This window comes from Notamacropus eugenii, chromosome Y, assembly GCF_028372415.1.
Source record: "Notamacropus eugenii isolate mMacEug1 chromosome Y, mMacEug1.pri_v2, whole genome shotgun sequence".
Taxonomy (NCBI): domain Eukaryota; kingdom Metazoa; phylum Chordata; class Mammalia; order Diprotodontia; family Macropodidae; genus Notamacropus; species Notamacropus eugenii.
The window spans coordinates 9,664,340-9,683,873 of record NC_092880.1 but is presented as its reverse complement, the minus strand read 5'-3'; the positions used below and the strand labels follow the sequence as shown (position 1 = coordinate 9,683,873).

The following is a 19,534-nucleotide window of genomic DNA, read 5'->3' as shown; positions in this document are numbered from 1 at the left end:
AATTCCTGAGTTCCAGTCTGGCCTTAGAAGCTTACTAGCTACGTGACCCTGGTTAAATTACTTAAGCCTGTGTGCCTCAGTTTCCTCATCTATAAAATGAGTTGGATATGGAAATAAGAAACTACTCTGGTATTTTTGCCATGAAAACCCTAACAGGATTCACAATGAGTCAAGGAAATCTAAAATGAATGAATAAGAACTATGAACATGTAAGACATTAATAAGAACTATGATATAAGTTCAAAAACAGGAATTATTTTTCATTACACACAGAATCAGAGAATTTGTGAATTGTGGTGAGTCTCCACAACCCATCTAGTACAGCCTACATACACTCTACATCCACACGAATTTCCATTATAATACACTACTCAAGTGGTTACCCAATGGGTCATCATTCTGCCTTTGATGTCTCACCACACGTAAGCAATTTAATCTATTACAGGATCAGTTGTCTCATCTCTGAAGGGGGAATAATGATATTTGAATTACCTACTCATAGGGTCACCAATACCAAATGTATTTATTGCGTAGCAAAATTTAAAGTGGTATAAATTACAATGTCTCCCCTGATGTAGTTGACTAGAATTGTTCCTCAAATTAACTTGAAATCTAAATCTGTGGTCCTATTATTAGTAGATTGATTGCATTTTTCAAGATTAATCAATTGTTTTATTATAAAAAGCATGACCTGTGAGAAAATAGCACTAATTTGCAATACTTTAGGCTAATTCTGTGGAAAGGGATATGTAACCAACAATTGGAAGTGTTTGTATTGTGATTCACTGGCTATGTCTACACACAAGAATTAAATTAATTGAATTTCATATTTTGCAGTAAATATTACTGAAATTTATCTTCATATATAATGTGTCACCCCACAAACGCACCGTATTGAACAGATAAAGATAAATGGACCAATGAACAAAGTAGCAAATAAAGCTCACCATAAATATGCATAACCCATCAAAATAAATTCCCAACTTAGCCATGTCTGAAAATGCATGATTCTCTCTTCAGAACTTCAAGTTCATAACTTCTCTGGCACGTAGCAAGTTTCCACTTCAGCTTTCTGGATTCATATTTTATCATTGTGTTTGTCACAATCACAAAGAATTTCAAAGATTTTTCCCCTTCTACAGTGTATATATTTTACAATTGTATACATTTTTTTCTCTTTCTGCTCACTTAACTCTACATCAATTAGCAGAGGTTCTCCCAATTTTCTATGAAAGTATACATTCCATCATTGCTAATGGCACTATAATATCTCATTAAATTCATACACCATAAATCTTTAGCTTTCCTCAATAAGAGGGAACTCCCTTGTTTTCCTTTTTTAAACTACAAAAAAGAGCTACCATGAATGTGTTTGTAAAGATGGTTGTTTTCTACTTTTCTTTAATCTCTTTGAAGAATAAGCCTAATAGCAAGTAGTACAGCTAGGGACATAGATGTTTGAACAGTTTAGAGACATGAAATTTTCTTTTCATAGTAGTTGAGTTATCAATTTACTATCAAATAAAAAAATAAGCTTGCTACTGAAGCAACCTGTCTATCTCTATGTGTTGGCAACCAAATTCATCTAAAGTTTAGTGAAGTTTAATTGCTTTGGCAAAATTTACAGAAGCATAAAGGGTCATATTTCACAATAAGGAATAAGTAATAAGCCCGTTCATATCCATGCGTATTTTTATTTCATCTCAGGACAAGTTGTTGACTAGATTGTACCATAAGTAAATTTGAAGGCACTCTTTAAATCCTATAGCTAAGAGATCCCCAGGCTATAGTTAGAAATCAAAGAGAAATATAGGATAAATTTAATTTAGTTAGAAGTAAGAATGCCACATAAACATCTTCTGTAAAATATCTCAGCATAGGTGTGAATATATCCTCAAAATATAGTTTAAGAAGACTATAAATCTCATCTCTAGAAAAATAATATTTTCCTATTGACTTCTACTATAAAAAAGGACATAATTCCGGTAAGTCAGAAGCAGTTTCTTAGAGTAAATAATACGCTTGTAATTGATAAAAAAGAATTATGCACCCACCCCCTTGTCACATCATAATATCCCACTTGGGAATTAGCAAAACAAACATTTCCTATCTCCAAGTCTTTGAATTGCCAACTGCCAGTGCCTTTTGTGTAAAATTATCTGGTATGTATTATACAAATATTTTGTCTATGCATGTAATTTGCTTTCTCTTATGGAATGCAATCTTTCCAAGAGCAGATAATATTTTATCCATCTTTGTGTCCCCAATATCTAACATATAGCTATTTAATAAATGCTAATTGGCGGATTATTTTTTATTCATGTGTATGAAGTAGACACTATAACATATATTTTCTTGACTATTTCATAGTCATATTGCGAAAAGGAATCTCTCAGTACAGTCAGAATCCTTGAAATCATCAGAAGGTGCCTACATTTAGAAACATCTATATGTCCTTAAGATAACCGGAATTTACAACTGAATTCAACATCTATGTAAAGATCAGATGGCAAATAGGAATGTGACTGAATTTGTTCTATTGGGTCTCATAAGGAATCCTGAAATGGAGAAAGTTATATTTGCTATATTTTTAATCACTTATATTATCACTGTCATGTTCAATATGCTCATTGTTATCACTATCGTCTCCAACCAGACTCTGGTCTCGCCAATGTACTTCTTTCTAGCATTCCTGTCTCTGATAGATGCTTTCTATCCATCATCAATGGTACCCAAAATGCTTGTGGATTTACTCCGTGAGAAGAAAACCATCTCTTTCAATGCATGCATGACCCAGCTTTTTCTAGAACATTTTCTTGGGACTTCTGAGATTGTCCTCCTCATAGTAATGGCCTTTGACAGGTATGTGGCCATCTGCAGACCTCTGCACTACATGACGTTAATGAATCACCGCCTTTGCTGTTGCCTCGTTGGATTGGCTTGGACAGTTGGCTTTCTGCATTCAATAGGACAGATTTTCACCATAGTCTGGCTTCCTTTCTGTGGACCCAATGTTATAGATCACTTTGTGTGTGACATCATTCCCTTGATTCAACTTGCCTGCACAGACACCTTCCTCACTGGTCTGTTGGTCATTGCCAATGCAGGGTTAATTTCCATGATTAGTTTCGTTGTTTTGATGTTCTCCTACGTCATTATCCTGCGTTCCCTGAGAAGTTACAGCTCTGCAGGGAGACGCAAGGCTCTGTCTACTTGTAGCTCCCACATCACTGTAGTGATCCTGTTCTTTGTCCCTTGTATGTTCATGTATCTGCGACCAGTAGTCACATTCCCAATGGATAAAACTGTAACTGTATTTTACACCCTTGTCACTCCCATGTTGAACCCACTTATCTATACAGCAAGAAATGAAGAGGTAAAAAATGCCATGAAGAAATTATGGAGTAGAAAAGTAGGTTCAGATTACAAATGATTCTAAACATCAAGAACTGTGCTAATTTTTATCCCTACTCTTGGAGGTTTTTCCCAAACTGCCTGTACAATCTTTGTAAACTTTTGCCGTCATTTTATATGGCAAATTCAATTTGTTATTTTGTGATTACAAATAGAGAAAAGTGGAAATATATGTACAAAGGTCCTGATCCATTAACAAATGTTCATGTTTTGACAACTTTGCACTATGCAAATGCAAATTGTTATTGTTTAAATCAAGTATCTATGCAGTTGTATTTTTTCCAAATTCGTGGAATAAATCATAAATTGTGCTAGGTAATAAGCACTGTGCCACAATATTTTTTTTAATTTTTCCCTGCTACATACCTTGCAAATTTCAGTCACACATATACATAGAAAAAAATATTTCATCTTTATATTGAATGATACTGCGCAAACTGCTGGATCCTTGTATATGTAGATAATTTTATTTCTGTTCAGCTGTCCCAGAATTCAAGAATTCTGTGGATGTTAAAGTGTCAAGTATAACTCCAAGATAATGAAAATAATCTGGGAGGATACAACATTGCTAATGTGTCAACTTAAGGTTTGTAAAACATTTTCCATCATGAACCACATTCGGCACTCTGGCGATGTCTATGGTCCCTTTCTCTGAGTAATTTTTAGTACATACATGCAAAATTTAAGGAAATAATTTGATTTAGACATTAGTGCAAATAGACTATCTTGGTGTTTTTTTTACTTTTCAAGATCACAATCCCCTAGAAATCTATCCACAAACTTCATTAGGAAGGCCTGTCAATTCCAGATTAAGGACATTGCTGGACTTCCTCTTTGAGAATTGACTTCAGAGTCAGGGAATTATTCCTTTTGACAGCCTCAAAGATTTTTTAATCGATATTTCTTAAGGAATGTTTCTGTGTGTATGTGTATCTGTTTGCATATATATGTACGTGTATACATATATATATGTATATATGCATGCTTGTATGAACACACATATGCAAATGCTTGTTTCTGTCCACTTACGTCTTTGGAAACAGCCGAACATCTCCTGGAAACAAGTGAAATATTAGAATTCAGGGATCAATGTAGTATAGCCTTTAATTCATTACAATGAGTTATGATTCTTTAGAGAAAAGATCATATAATGTGAAGACATTAGTCAACATATTGTTCTTCCTTGTAGTAAGCTCTCCCTTGTGAGTATAAATAATGGAGGTAGAGAAATAATAACATGTGTCCTCACTTGTAAGATCTGATGAAGAATTGGGTGAGAGGGTACTGATGGAACAATCCCAAATTAGCAAATTAAATTACAGGAACTGGAGACAAACTCCCTTTGCTGTCTTTAATAGTAGCAATATCAGCTCCTGCTTCTCAGATACTTGGGAGCCTTTTTAAAAACGTGGATCACTTTAACCAAGTTAGAGGATGATCATGATATGCTTTGTTTCTTCCTCTTCTCCTGAGAAAATAAAAGGCCCTTTCCCACATCTATCTCAAGTTAAAAGAAAAAATGACACCTACTATTGAATTAAAGTTAATATCATTTCAATCATGATTGTAGGTCTGAAAATGGACACATTAGACCGGGTGCATTTCTGGTGGGCACCATGTGAACAGGAACGTGTGCAGTTAGAAATTAAAGGAGATACAGGACCAGGAACTTTTTCTTCGTAAGCACTGTTGGAAGGAGAATCAGCTTTGACATCTCCAGCCTGGGTCTTTAGAACTGGATTTTGAAGCAATTAATGGAAAGCCACCTTACAACCGGAACTGGAGGAATGGGAGAGAAAATGACCAGGGACTCGGTGCTTGTATTGTTCAACAGTATTTTTCATAATCCTTTGCTTTCACGATTATCACTTGTAATGTTGCCATTTCCATTACCATCAAAAGCCACCCAGAAAGAGTCTTGGGGCACATGGATGCAGGGAAAGGAGTGCATGTAAGGTGAAGGCATACCTCCTAGATTAGAGGTTCCCAAAATTATTTGGCCCACTTCCCCCTTTTCAAAAAATAATTACTCAATGCCCCAAGGAAAATCTACTTTCTTTAACCTTTTAATGTTTTTTTTTAATATTTTCATCATTTCAAAAAAATATAAAGCATTTTAAAAATGATGCATCTTAAATTTAATAATTTATTGTAAATATGCATTTTTTCTGGGTTGAAATTTTGATGGTATGATATTGTGTCATGTAACCATATATTATCATATTGTAAACAAGTCATTAATGTGCATATTCCTGCAGATGCATGCTGGACTTCCCGACAATGTGTGACAGGGCTGCCTGCCAACATTTCCTTGTTAAGACCTGTCTGGACTTTGAAGACTGATCTGCTTTAACTTGCATTTCGTGTGTTTAATTTGAAAATAATATAATGCAATCATTATGACTTTAACTCTGTCACGCAATAGATGAAACATATACAAATGGTTTTACAAGATTTTCTTTTCTTCTCTTATTTCCTTATACTTCCACAGTCCCCTTATTTTTATTCAACACTGGCCTTCACCAATTATACCTGAGTCTACTACCGCTCTCCACCCCCTGGCCCCTGATATTTCCAGTGCTTCACAGGGGGATGTATCGCCCACCTTGGGAACCTCTGACCCTCTAGTATGGCCACACCCTTCTAGTGACTAGTCCAAAATATTTCTTCTGAATGCAGTTTTCCTTAATTCCTCTGAGATAGGGGAGAGAAATACAATCAGTTTCGCTTTGTTACTTCTATAATTCTGAATCGTTCTGATAAGTTTTCCTAACTCAGCAAGCCAAGAGGCAAAAGATCATATAATGACACCTTTTCCTCTGTTGCTCATAACCTAGGACAAAATTCAGTTCCTATAGAACATGCTACAGTATTTCAAGAAGAGCATTGTCTAAATAAACACACACATACGCATATACTTCCATGCACACAATGTATATATGTGAATGTACATATACATGCTTGTTTATATTTGTGTCTGTAGGTGTGTGCACTGTGTATGTGCATATGTCCATGTATGAACACACATGGTTACTCTCTTGTTTTATAAAACCTGAGATTTGGATCTAGGATATTATAATCACCCAGTCCAAACTCTTCATTTTGTATATAAGTGAAATAAATCCAGAAAAATAGAGTGCTTTTGTAAAGGTCACACAACTAATATGTGATGGTGTTTAGATTTCAGGAAATGTCCCTTCAATCTCTATGCAATGTCCTTTCCATTGTATGCACCAGCCTCTTTTCCAAGTTCACTAATAGTGATGCAAAATGTTTATAAAGAAGGAGACTCAGACTTGGTGAAAGGAAACATTTTCTAAGAAATTAAAAGATTTCTAAGTAGACTGTAGCAACTCAGGAATGACTAGATTTCTCATATTTGAAAGCAGTGACAATTTAGATGTGCAAAAAGCTTATGCTATGATTCTATTAGATGAGTAATGAAGCCCCGGCTGAGGAAGGTATATGCTTTCAGAGGTCTTTGAGTTAAAAAATAATATTGTTATCATCATTGCCAAGACCATCATCAGGGATAGTCCCTGCAGCTATAATTTATATACGAGTTGAAGGTATAAAAAAAGTTTAAAGGTTTAACAAAGGTTTAAAAAAGACTTTATTTGTTACTCCATGCAGTAATAATTTTGTTATTATTATTTTTAAAAAGTAGCTCTCTCCCTATCTTACCAACGATTGAAATGCAACAGATACTCATAGGTCCAAGTCCACTATTGATCAGCACGAGAACTTTTGTGGAGGTTTAGGGGTGCTGGGGACCCCAAAATACTGACATGTCGGGTCTTGCTGGAATGAATTCGACTCAAGCCTTCTTAAAGTCAAAGAAAACAAAGTTTGTTAAAGATTCGCCATACTGGGTTGACTTTTAAGGTGCCTAAGCATTGGTAAGGCTTGTATTCACAAGCGGGCCAGATAGAATCTCAGCTAGACAGAGTCTGAGCTGGACTGAATCTGAGTGCCTTCATAGAGGCAAGATGGAACTTAAATACAGAATAGACTATGGAAGGGGTCTGGGGGTGGTCTGGTAGTCTAGGGTGATGGGAGGAGGGGTTTAAGGAGGTTCTTGAGGAGAAATCCAAGGAGGAACTCAGTGGGACTAGGGTGACTGGTTAAGGGTTGGAAACAGCTGGAGGCCATCAGGAGATATCAGACAATGGAGGACTTGGGTCAAAAGCAGGTGGGGCAATCCAGAAATCGTGATAGAGGCTGTATTAGAATGACCAGTACCCTGGGATGAATACAGATAGACTCTAAGGAGGATCTTGATGGGAGTAGTCAGCAGTATGGGGAATGGGATTTTGATAGAATCAAGGGTGGAGGAGTGCAACAGAGACCTGGGCGCAATGATAAGGAAAAGCCCATGGGCTTCCTGGGACTGCCGGAACAAATGGGAAGATTAGATTTGAGTAAGAAAGGCCAGATTAAGTGGGAAGATTCCAGGGGAGCTCAAGGAGGCTCCCAGAGTCCGAGCCCCATCACTTTGATCTGCTTTCTTTCAGTCCTGGACTCCTTTACCCCTTCTTGAGTAGCCTGGAGGCTCCATCCCAAATCCAACTCCTTGATTCCATAGTAGATTCACCATATTGATGCTAGACTTAGTGTGAGTATTCAAACTACTTTAGGCATATTGCAGCTCAGAATCCCTGAATTCAAGTGACCCACCAGTCTCACCTTAGGAAGTAGTGAGGACTACAAGGGTGCATATTCTGGCAAAACTTCCTTTTTCTATTGATTTTATCATCCACAGATTAGTCCCTTCCTCTGTGTATCTTTTCTGGTTCCTTCATTTTTTCATTGGGTCATATTGATCTCCTTCTTTCCCCATATATGATGGGGATAGGTTATATAGACCGATATCTGACCCACCCTCACCCCCCAAATCAACTTGACCCTTGAATATATCAATATACGTACTTATTTTAGTGTCCTTCTCACTAGTATTTCCTAACCCTATATAATATTTTAGGTTAGCTTCTTGGAATGGCCAGACCCGTGGTTTAAAATGCCCTATTCCATTCTACCAATAGCATGAGGGAGACTGGGACAAATCAGGTTACTGTAGGAAAGGCCATGTGATTGGCTTTTGGAGTTCCACCTCACTGAAAATTCAGTACCATCTAGGCCAACTTTATATGCCTAATGTTGGATTCTCTTCTTCACTTTGATTTGACTGTTCAAATTCTAGGCCCCTTTCTTATCTACCTATCCTTACCTTATTTCATTCACTTACGCATTTGTTTATTAGTTTATCTATTCATACATTTATTGGCTCATACATTCACTCATTTCTTGTTCATATATGTATCTATCCATTCATTTATGTTTATTAATTTATACATTCATTAATTTCTTTTTGTCTTTGGGGGAAAGTGAATTGTAAATTAATGAATCGAAGCTCTCTATGCCATCTCAGGGAAAATCCGATTTACTTTCTTTGTCATCTGTCCTTTGAATTCATCAGTGGTATAACTTTAACAGAAGTAAATAAATTAATCATGATGATAATTAATAATTCCATGCATATTCAGAGGCATAAATGAGCATGAATCAGGAATTATGCAAGTGAAACGTAGAATATTTGTTCTAAAATACCACAAATTGGTAAAAATCATTTCACTGTTTTTTTTTTTCTGTGTCAAGCTATATTTCAGATACCAAGTACTAATCTCTCTTTTCTAAGACTCTGATGAGTATTGATCAGTGGGCTACTTATGTTGTCCCAAGTAAATATATTGTTTTGACACTTGAAACCTTCAGAAAAAATTCTCATATATCTTTACAAAAATCAACTTTAGTGTTTTCAGACTCCTAGATCAAGGCCTAGTTTTCCTCCTTCTGCCAATGAACCATTTATTAACATAGCCTGTGATGTACCTCTTCCATACCCATGGATGCCCTAGAAATGTTGCACAATACTAGATCTGTATAACATAAAATCATATGTAATAAAACTTGTTTCTGAAGAGCAATTCAATAAAATAGCAAAAACAATAATAAAATATTCCCCCATCTCTGAAGAACATATGTGGCATATTCTCCCGCAGGCTACTACCAATACGGAGGCAACTCCCGTGTACCACATTCAAGGCACTCCAAAAGTGATAATACATTTGCCAACAAATCAAACATATGGGGATGGCACATAAGGAACACGTGGCCAGAGACCTTGTCTTCAGTGATACATGCCACAAGTGCAGAGGACAAGTTTGAATATAGAGAATGTGTACATATGAGGGACATTTTCTATTGTTATTAAACAGGAAGCGTGGGGTCTCTTTTAGGCATCATTTCACTCATCAATCAATCAATGACTCCATTGACAAGCACTTATTTAGAATCTTTGTGGCGGGGCAACATTTGGACTGAATGAGAGTCAAACCTTAACACTCTCATGGCATCTGCTGGGATTCTTGAAAGTAAAGATAGCATAGACTAAAATCATCCACAGGAAGATTGATCTCTTTGTCAATTGTGAATCTCGTATTGGGGAAGAATTTTAAAAGAAACGTTTTAAGATTTTGGCAAAGGAATCCTTAGACCTAAAGGAAGCTTTTTTCTGAAAACTTTTAATCATTTTTTTTAGCCTCTGATCAAAGAAGATAAATAGATAGATAGATGTAGATATCTATCTTTTTATCTATGTATATATGATGAATTGGAGGGAAAATAGAAGAAAAGGGTTATTATTAAGGGGGGACTTCTCGTAGAAGGTAATATTTTATTTGGGACCTGACGAACTCATGGTATCCAGGAAATGGAAAGAGAGAGAAAATCCAAAGCGTTGGGGGACAACAAATGAAAATGCCTGGAGTCAAAAGTCAGATTTCTTTAGTGAGGAAAAGCAAGTAAGGAAGTGTCATTGGAATGTAGAGCACATGAATGGGAGCAATCATTAAGAACACTGGAAAGCAGGATGGAGATCGGTTATAAATAAATGTCATTAAAAGTCATTCAAAAGATGTTTATATTCAGTCCTAGGAGTAATAGGGAGGGTAACATGGTCTGATGTGCCTTTTAGGAACATCATTTTGACAGCTGAGTGGGGGATGAGCTAGAATGAGAAGAGATCTGAGGCACAGCCCAACCAGTAGGGTTCCACAATAATACATGCATGGAGACATGAGTGTGCACCAGACTGATACTAGTGTAAGAGGAAAATCCCGGGCCATATGTTTTGATGAGAAGGATATCATGGGTGAGGGGACAGAGGGTGGGGGTGGGAAACTTCGAAATAGTCACTTATGGAGAGAGAAACAGTGAGTTGATTAAAGAAAAGAACAACCATTGCCTTCCCATTGTGACAGAATAGTTAAGTTTATACTACATAAATATATAGTGCACTCAGGGAGAAGCATATTCATTCCTCAGCTAAGAATTTCACATATGTATCTATATATACATAGATATAGATAGACAGATAGAGAGAGGAGAGACAGACATATGTGCATATGTACACATACACATATACATATATACTTGCATACATACACACAAACATATATATTTTCTTATTATTTTTCAAGAGCACAACTACAATTACTCTGTAGGTTCATCTTTGCAGGTCTGCTAATAAAAAGGACAAAAACTCCCAAGAATCCTGCATCCCAATAGATTCCAAAGTACAACAGATATAATATTGGCATTTGTTGAAAGACAGGAAGTTGTCCCTGGTATAATAAACTCATTAATATCCTTCAAAGTCCTTATCAGGTTCTCTGCTTGTCATGAAACTTTTCTTTATTCTCCTTTTGAAAATCATCATATCCTTCTCCATTTTTTCTAGAATGCTTAGCATGAATCTCTTTTGCTTTTTCACATTCTACTATATATTTATCTTTGTAGAAGAGTTAGACATTAATTTGATTATAATTTCTGAAAAGAGCTAATTTATCGTCTTTAAGCTTGATAGTTCCTTGGTTTGACAGTCATTTTATCGTGGCAGATGCTTAATAGTTTGTTGAATTTCATTAAATATGAAGGAATAATCTGGAGACTGAATTAGTCTATTAGAATTTCTTTTATCTTCTTTATTATGAGAGGTAAGTGATAAACATGAAGTTAAAAATATGTCAGCACTTCCAAAGTTCCTCTCCAATGTTCAATTCACCTGAAGTTTAATTGTGTCTTTAATTAGATAGACATGTATCTAATTAGGGAGTTGTGCCCATGAGATCTCATTACTGCAGAATAAGATGCTTCATGGAATGTATTCCCAAACACTATACATAAAAAGACTTTGGAAGCTCCAGAGAAAGGTATTTACAAAGTTGCCAGCAAGAATATGTTTATTAACCAACAGAGACTTATTGTAAATGAGTCAGCCAGAACTTTCCTGGATGTACTTTTTCTTCTCACTGGAACATCCTACACCAGCTGTCTGGGTGTCTGGGAGTGAATTCCAGTCCAAAGGCCTCATAGGTGAGACTTCTGTGTCAGTGAGGCCAATTACATTTACTCACGATTTAGGATATGTTTACACAGTAGCTGGCTTGATTTTTTTTTTATTGGGAGGAAGCCATCACTGTCATCATACACCATTATCATTGTCCAAGTTTTGCTGATCCTTTCAAAACAGGTGATTGTACTTTCTTGATAAACTCATGGCAACTAGTCTGGAGACATGTGAGCAGGTTTGTTCATAGACACAGTCAGAATCTACTTGCTCTTTTTGAGAAATAATATATTTATTTATGGAGTTTGGCCTTTTTCAGTTGTAATTTTTCTAACTCTCTGGAGGCAGTGCTTTTCTTATCACATATGATTCTTCACCTTTAGTTCCACCCCGAAGCCCATATATCTAGCCAGTCACAATTATTGAATAAAAATATTTCAATTCATCTTATTTTTTTCTTGTTATATTTGTTCTTCGGGTTTGTGTAGAAGAAATAACATTGACATAGGAGTAGAAAAGGTACTCAAAACACAAGGCCATGAGATGCTATCTATAAACCCAGGAACAAATAATTTTAACTTTCTGGATGACAAGTTCTTGTTATCCTCTGTAGTTACAGAACAAGTAGCCATGAGATGGTCAATTTGAAGCTGTAAGGGACTTTAGTGGTCTTAGATGGTCTAATTCTATTATTATAAAGTTGGTGAAATTGAGATACAAAGAGGTTAAGTGACTTTCTGAAGGTCACGCAGATATATATCCAAGATAAGAGTCAGACTCAGATAGCTCAAGCCTAAAAACATTTTGGTATCAAATTCATCTCAATCCCTCCCTTCCCCACCCACTCCTCTACCTACAGTTCAGTGAGAATATTTTTAAACTATAATTTTCTGATCAGTAACTTAAGTAATCATGGAAAAGAATGAATTATTAGTTTTTTCAACAAATACCTTTGTGGCATAGATTCAGAACTGAGCAAGAAGCCAGTGATTTTTACTTTTGTTGATTCTACTGAAGGAGGATGCGAATGGATCACTGTGATTTTGTTCTGTTCAAGTACAAATTGAGTACTTGAGCAGGATTAAGAAAGTAAGGGAAAAAACAACCAACTTCAGAATTCATTCAAACTTCGTCTTCAATCTTTTAAAATGAAAAACTACTAATTCAACACAATTCTTCCATTAGTCAGTTGGTTGTGTTGTATTGTGTAATTACATAGAGTTGAATTAGCTAGGAATACTTGATCAGTCATTTTTCTATATCTTCATTTTTACTTGACTGCAGAACAGGTTGGAGATAGGAGTTGGTAGGCAACAACCCATAAGTAAAACATATAGTTTCCTTTCCAGTCCTGTAACAAAGTGATTCAAAGCACCAAAGGCAAGATATCTCAAATTTATTTCGCAGCTATATTACCATATGAATGCTTTGTGCTTAAAAATGTTGCCGAACAGATTCCTTATTTTACATAATAAATATGATCAAGCAAATCATTTTCTTAAACCAATCTTACTTTAATCTTCAATTCCATTGAAAATTTGATATTTTTCCTTATGGAGGAAAGTAATAGCAATAACTCCCATTTATATAATGCTGTATGGTTTGCAAAGAGTTATACAAATAATATCTTATATTAGAAAAACCTTGGCAGGAAGTGATTTTATTACTGTCTTTTTACACATGAGGTAAACGGAGATTAAATAACAAGCCCAAGGATACACAGCTAGTAAGTCTCTTAAGCAAGACTTGAATTCAGATCTTCCTTGGAAAACAAGGTAGGGGCATTTCTGAATATTGAACTATAACATTTTCATTTTCATAAGAAATATAGAGACTTCTAAATGGCATTGCAAATAAAAAAAACATGATAAAAAGTGACCTCTTTTTAGTGTGTGTGTGTGTGTGTATATGTATATATATACATATATGTATATATATATATATATATATACACATATATATGCTATAATTTTGTGTGTAACTATTGGTATGTGCTCAGAGAATTATTGATGCCCGTTCATGTGTGTGATTAATCATAAACAAATAATATGCATTCTCGGTTACCTTACAGAAATGTTGTGCAAGAAATATGCCACTACAGCTAGAATGTGTGAGTTAATGAGAATGGATCTACATTCATAACGACCTACCTTTTCTATTTTTTTTTTAGTTTATTTACTTACTAATTTTAAATTTTCAACTTTCATTTCCACAAAATTTTGAGTTCCAAATTTTCTCCTCGTCTTTCCCCTCACCCAACCCCAAAATGCCATGCATTCTGATTACCCTTTCTCCCAATCTACCCTCCCTTCTCACACCCCTCCCTTCCCTTATCCCCATCTTCTCTCTTGTCCTGTAGGGTAAGATAAATTTTTATACCCCAATACCTCTATTTCTTATTTCGAAGGTCTAAACAAAAAGAATTCTCAGCATTTGTCCCTAAAACTTTGAGTTCCAACTTCTCTTCCTCCCTCTCTCCCCACCCATCCCCACTGAGAAGGCAAGCAATTCAATACAGGCTATATATGTGTAGTATTGCAAATGACTTCCATAACATTCACGTTGTGGAAGACTAACTACACTTCTCTCCATCCGATCCTGCCCCCCCATTTCTTCTATTCTCTCTTGTGATCTTGTCCCCTCCTAAGAGACTGTACTTCTAATTGTCCCCTCCTCCCATTTGCCCTCCCTTCCATCATCCCCCCACCCCTGCTTAACCCCTTCTCCCCTACTTTCATATAGTGTAAGATAGATTTTCATACCAAATAGAGCGTGCATGTTTTTCCTTCCTTGAGCCAAACGTGTTGAGAGCAAGCTTCACGTTTTTCCTCTCTCCTTACCCCTTTTCCCCCTCCATTGGAAAAGCTTTTTCTTGCCTCCTCTATGAGAGACAATTTGCTGCATTCCATTTCTCCCTTTCTCCTCCCAATATATTCCTCTCTCACCCCTTAATTTTATTTTTTTAAGATAAGACCCCTTCTTATTCAACTCACCATGTGCTCTGTCTTTGTCTTTCCCTGTCTCTCCATCTCTCTCTGTCTCTCTATCTCTCTGTCTCTGTCTCTCTGTCCATATATATATATATATATATATATATATATATATATATATATATATATATATATATATATATATATATATATATGTGTGTGTATATATATATATATATATATATGTGTGTGTATATATATATATGCATATATATATATACATGTATGTGTGTGTGCATGTGTGTATAATCCCTCCAACTACCCAGATACTGATAAAAGTTTCAAGAGTTAAGAAATATTATCTTTTCATGTAAGAAGGTAAACAGTTCAACTGTAGTAAGTCCCTTGTGATTTCTCTTTCCTGTTTAACTTTTAATGCTTCTCTTGATTTCTGCCTTTGAAAATCAAATTTTGTTTTCAGCTCTGGTCTTTTCATCAAGAATGCTTGAAAGTTCTCGATTTCATTGAATGATAATTTTCCCCTGAAGTATTGTTCTCAGTTTTGCTGGGTAGGTGATTTTTGGTTTTAATTCTAGTTCCTTTGACTTCTGGAATATCATATTACACCCCCTTGGATCCCTTGATGTAGATGCTAGATCTTATGTTATCCTGATTGTATTTCCACAATATTTGAATTGTTTCTTTCTAGCCGCTTCCAATATTTTCTTCTTGACCTGGGAACTCTGGAATTTGGAGAGGATGTGGGAGAGTTGGAACACTAAAGGGAACTTTCCATAAAATAATAAGCACTATCCACCTAAAACCTTCAGCAAGCATTATATGCAATGGTGATAAGCTAGATGCATTTTCAATAAGATCAGGGGTGAAACAAGGATTTCCATTATCACCACCATTATTTAATATGGTGCTAGAGATGTTAGCTACATCAATTAGACAAGATAAAGCAATTGAATGAACAAGAATAGGCAAAGAAGAAACTAAGTTATCAATCTTTTCAGATGATATGATGATATCCTTAGAAAATACCAGAGATTCAAGTGAAAAACTACTTGAAGCAATAAAAAACTTTGGCAAAGTTTCAAATTACAAAATAAACTGGCACAAATCTTCTGCGTTCCTGTATATTAGCAACAAAGCCGAAGAGCAAGAGATAGAAAGAGAAATCACATTTAAAGCTAGCGTAGACACTATAAAATACTTGGGACTTTACCTGCCAAAAGAAACCCAGGGACTATATGAACACAATTACAAGACACTTTTTGCATAAAGAAAGTCAGATTCAAGTAAGTGGAAAAACATCAGTTGCTCATGGGTAGGCCCAGGCAATATAATAAAAATGACAATTCTACCTAAATTAATTTACTTATTTGGTGCCATACCAATTAAACTATCAGATAATTATTTTCTAGAGCTGGATAAAATAATACCAAAATTCATCTGAAAGAACGAAAGGTCCAAAATATCAAAGGGACTAATGAAAAGAAATGCTAGGGAAGGTGGCCTAGGGCTACTAGATCTCAAATTGTACTATAAAGCAGCAATTATCAAAATCACTTAGTACTGGCTAAGAAACAGAAGGGTAATTTCATGAAAGATGATATCTAGGCTCTTTTTTTGATCAAGGCTTTCAGGTAGTCCCATAATTTTTAAATTGTCTCTCCTGGATCTATTTTCCAGGTCAATTGTTTTTCCAATGAGATATTTCACATTATCTTCTATTTTTTCATTCTTTTGGTTTTGTTTTGTGATTTCTTGGTTTCTCATAAAGTCATTAGCTTCCATCTGTTCCATTCTAATTTTGAAGAACTATTTTCTTCAGTGAGCTTTTGAACCTCCTTTTCCATTTGGCTAATTCTGCTTTTGAAAGCATTCTTCTACTCATTGGCTTTTTGAACCTCTTTTGCTAATTGAGTTAGCCTATTTTTCAAGGTGTTATTTTCTTCAGCATTTTTTTGGGTCTCCTTTAGCAGGGTGCTGACCTGCTGTTCATGCTTTGACTGCATGTCTCTCATTTCTCTTCCCAGATTTTCCTCCACCTCTCTAAGTTGATTTTCAAATTCCTTTTTGAGCTCTTCCATGGCCTGAGACCATTGAGTGGGCTGGGATACAAAATCCTTGACTTCTGTGTCTTTCCCTGATGGTAAGCATTGTTCTTCCTCATCAGAAAGGAAGGGAGGAAATGCCTGTTCACCAAGAAAATAACCTTCTATAATCTTATTTCTTTTCCCTTTTCTGGGCATTTTCCCAGCCAGTGACTTGACTTCTGAATATTCTCCTCACACCCACCTCGCCTCCTGATCCTCCCAGCCAGCGCTTGGGGTCTGAGATTCAAATGCTGCTTCCCAGCCTCAGGGCTTTGGGTGGGGGCAGGGCTGCTATTCAGTGTGAGATTAAGTTCAGGTGCTCAGATGGGGACAGGGCCGCCTCACGGGCTCAGTTCCCTCAGGGGGTTTATGCAGAGACCTTCAACAATGGATCTGGAATCCTGCCTGCTTGGGGAGCCCCTGTCTTCTCCCTCCTCTGCTGCTTCTTCCCGAGGGGGCCTGAGTTATGGGGGCACCCCACTCCACTCTAGACCCGCCAAAGAGACCCTCTCACCGACCCTTGTCACCTGTGGATGGGGGCCCCGTGCGTCAGCTGGAGATTACATCCCTGAAGCCTGCTCAGATCTTGCTCCTTTTTGGAGCTCGGCTGGGCAGGCAGAGTTGGGCTCTGCTCTGGGTCCAGGGCGCAAGGGACCTTTTGCGAGGGCTTTTCAAGCTCTCTAGAGCAGAAATCTCCTCTGCTCTGTTGTTCTGTGGCTTCTGCTGCTCCAGAATTCGCCAGGAGTTCTTTTTTTACAGATATTTTATGGGCAGTGGGTGTGGAGCTAGCGTATGTGCGTCTTTCTACTCGGCCATCTTAGCTCCACCCCCTGAGCAATTTTACATAGGGAAAAATTTCATTTGTGAAAAACATATAAAAAAGTAGAAATAATTATTTTATTTCAGAATGGTGGGATTTCAAGAATGAGAATTGAGAATTTTATACACACAGACACATATGTGTATGCACACGTATATGGGCATATATGTATAGATGTGTATATATGTGTATGTTTGTATCTCTGTGTGTGTATCTGGTATGAATCTATCAGAACTCTGTGGTCTAGAAGGAAGCAATCTAAACAGGAAGAGGAAAGTCCTGAATGGAAGTCTCCATTCTGTCTCGGAACTCCTGTACATTACGACTTATTTCTCTACACAAAGATTAAAACAATGATAAATGCTTTGATCGAATTGTATGTGTGTGTGTGTGTGTGTGTGTGTGTATAGTATCTTAACAAATCATCCTAGCAGGAAATTATTTTTCCCCCCAAACCTTAGCAGATATTGAGAAATGAGTCATAGGTCCACAAGCTCCAAGACAATCCTGTCCATACACAAACAAGGATTGTTTTCCCCAAGGGACCACACAGAGGCCTCACTAGAGGAGAGACCAGGACATTTCAGACTCAAAAAGTCCAGATACATCATTTTTCTGTCTCCTATAGATATTGGAATTGAGAAGACACCCAAAAAGCCTGTTTAGGTACAAAACAGGCCTTTCCTAGCTGACCCCAGGAGATATCAATCATCATAACCTATAAGGAAAGAGATTTATAAATAGGTCTTGCAAGGTCTATTTGAGGTGTGAAGGCATCCCTCATCCTTGAGAACTATACCCATTTTTCTTTCCCGTAATTCATTTGTCAAGTTACAAGCACACAGAACACAGGGTAGGACCAACGTCCTCTGACTGAAAGACTTGGAGCTTCTATTATTTTTCAGTTACACAGGATTTCAAATTCATATTTTGACTGACTAGAGGTAACCTTAGGATTTTTCTGAGCAGTGTGCTGGCTTTATCAGGCCTTACCAAGTTCGAAAATGTTTGCACACTGACCCACAGATGGCTGATGTATCAATTGCCAAAGGAATAAGCTAATGAAAGGTTCATGTCCAGAAGACTGACCATCACGTTTATTTTACTATTGGATGCAACAGCTCACACAATGTCTTCAAAGGTTTTCACCAGTGACAAAATTGTATGTTGCAATTAGGTCAGAGATTTTGAAAGTAAGTATTGAAATTGGATTACCCTTGAAGTCTAGACCATGTCCAATGCTTGTTTGTTATTCATGTCCCAAGAATAATTTGGGGATGAAACACAGAGCTTCTGAGGTGAATGATAGAATAGCATGTAGTAATTCAACATAGAATTATTTTTTTCACCTTTTACAGACGTAATTGTAATACCCCATCGCTTGTGAAAGTGAAGACTGAATGACAAATAGATTATTTCATGGCAGTTCTTTAACTCTGCCTAGAGGAAATGTTACACATTAGAATTTGAGTCAGAAGTTCTTGCTTCTGATTGATTTTTCTTTTGCTGTGTGTCTAGAGACAAGTCACTACATTCTCTGAGTTTCGGGGTTCTTATATCTAAGATAAAGTTTTTTTACTTCTCTCACATGCTAACTGTGATTCTTAAATCAGATAATGTATGCTTCTTTTCAAATTTAAAGCATTACATAAATTTCAGGTATAATTTTGTAACATACTTCATGAAACTTGAGTTAATCGTCGTAATAACACCATGTTTCCTGATATTATTTTATTCACATGAGGAAAGCAAGACAAAATCACTAATAATGTGAGTGGGTAACAACATCATAATAAGGAGAGAAAATGGTGGAATAGATAGTTAAAGACATAAAGATAAAGGAAGAGAAACAGAAGAA

General features: G+C 36.4%; 1 protein-coding gene across 1 annotated transcript; it reads left to right on the top strand.

The window, feature by feature from the left end:
* Positions 1 to 2,506: 2,506 nt before the first annotated feature.
* On the top strand, positions 2,507 to 3,433 carry LOC140516540 (olfactory receptor 4C12-like). The gene has a single exon (XM_072627492.1). It carries the CDS (start codon positions 2,507 to 2,509, stop codon positions 3,431 to 3,433), a length of 927 nt encoding a protein of 308 aa, XP_072483593.1.
* Positions 3,434 to 19,534: the final 16,101 nt, after the last annotated feature.

Coding starts and splice junctions, on each gene's coding strand:
- LOC140516540 (XM_072627492.1), top strand. CDS start 2,507: ATGGCAAATAGGAATGTGACTGAATTTGTTCTATTGGGTCTCATAAGG.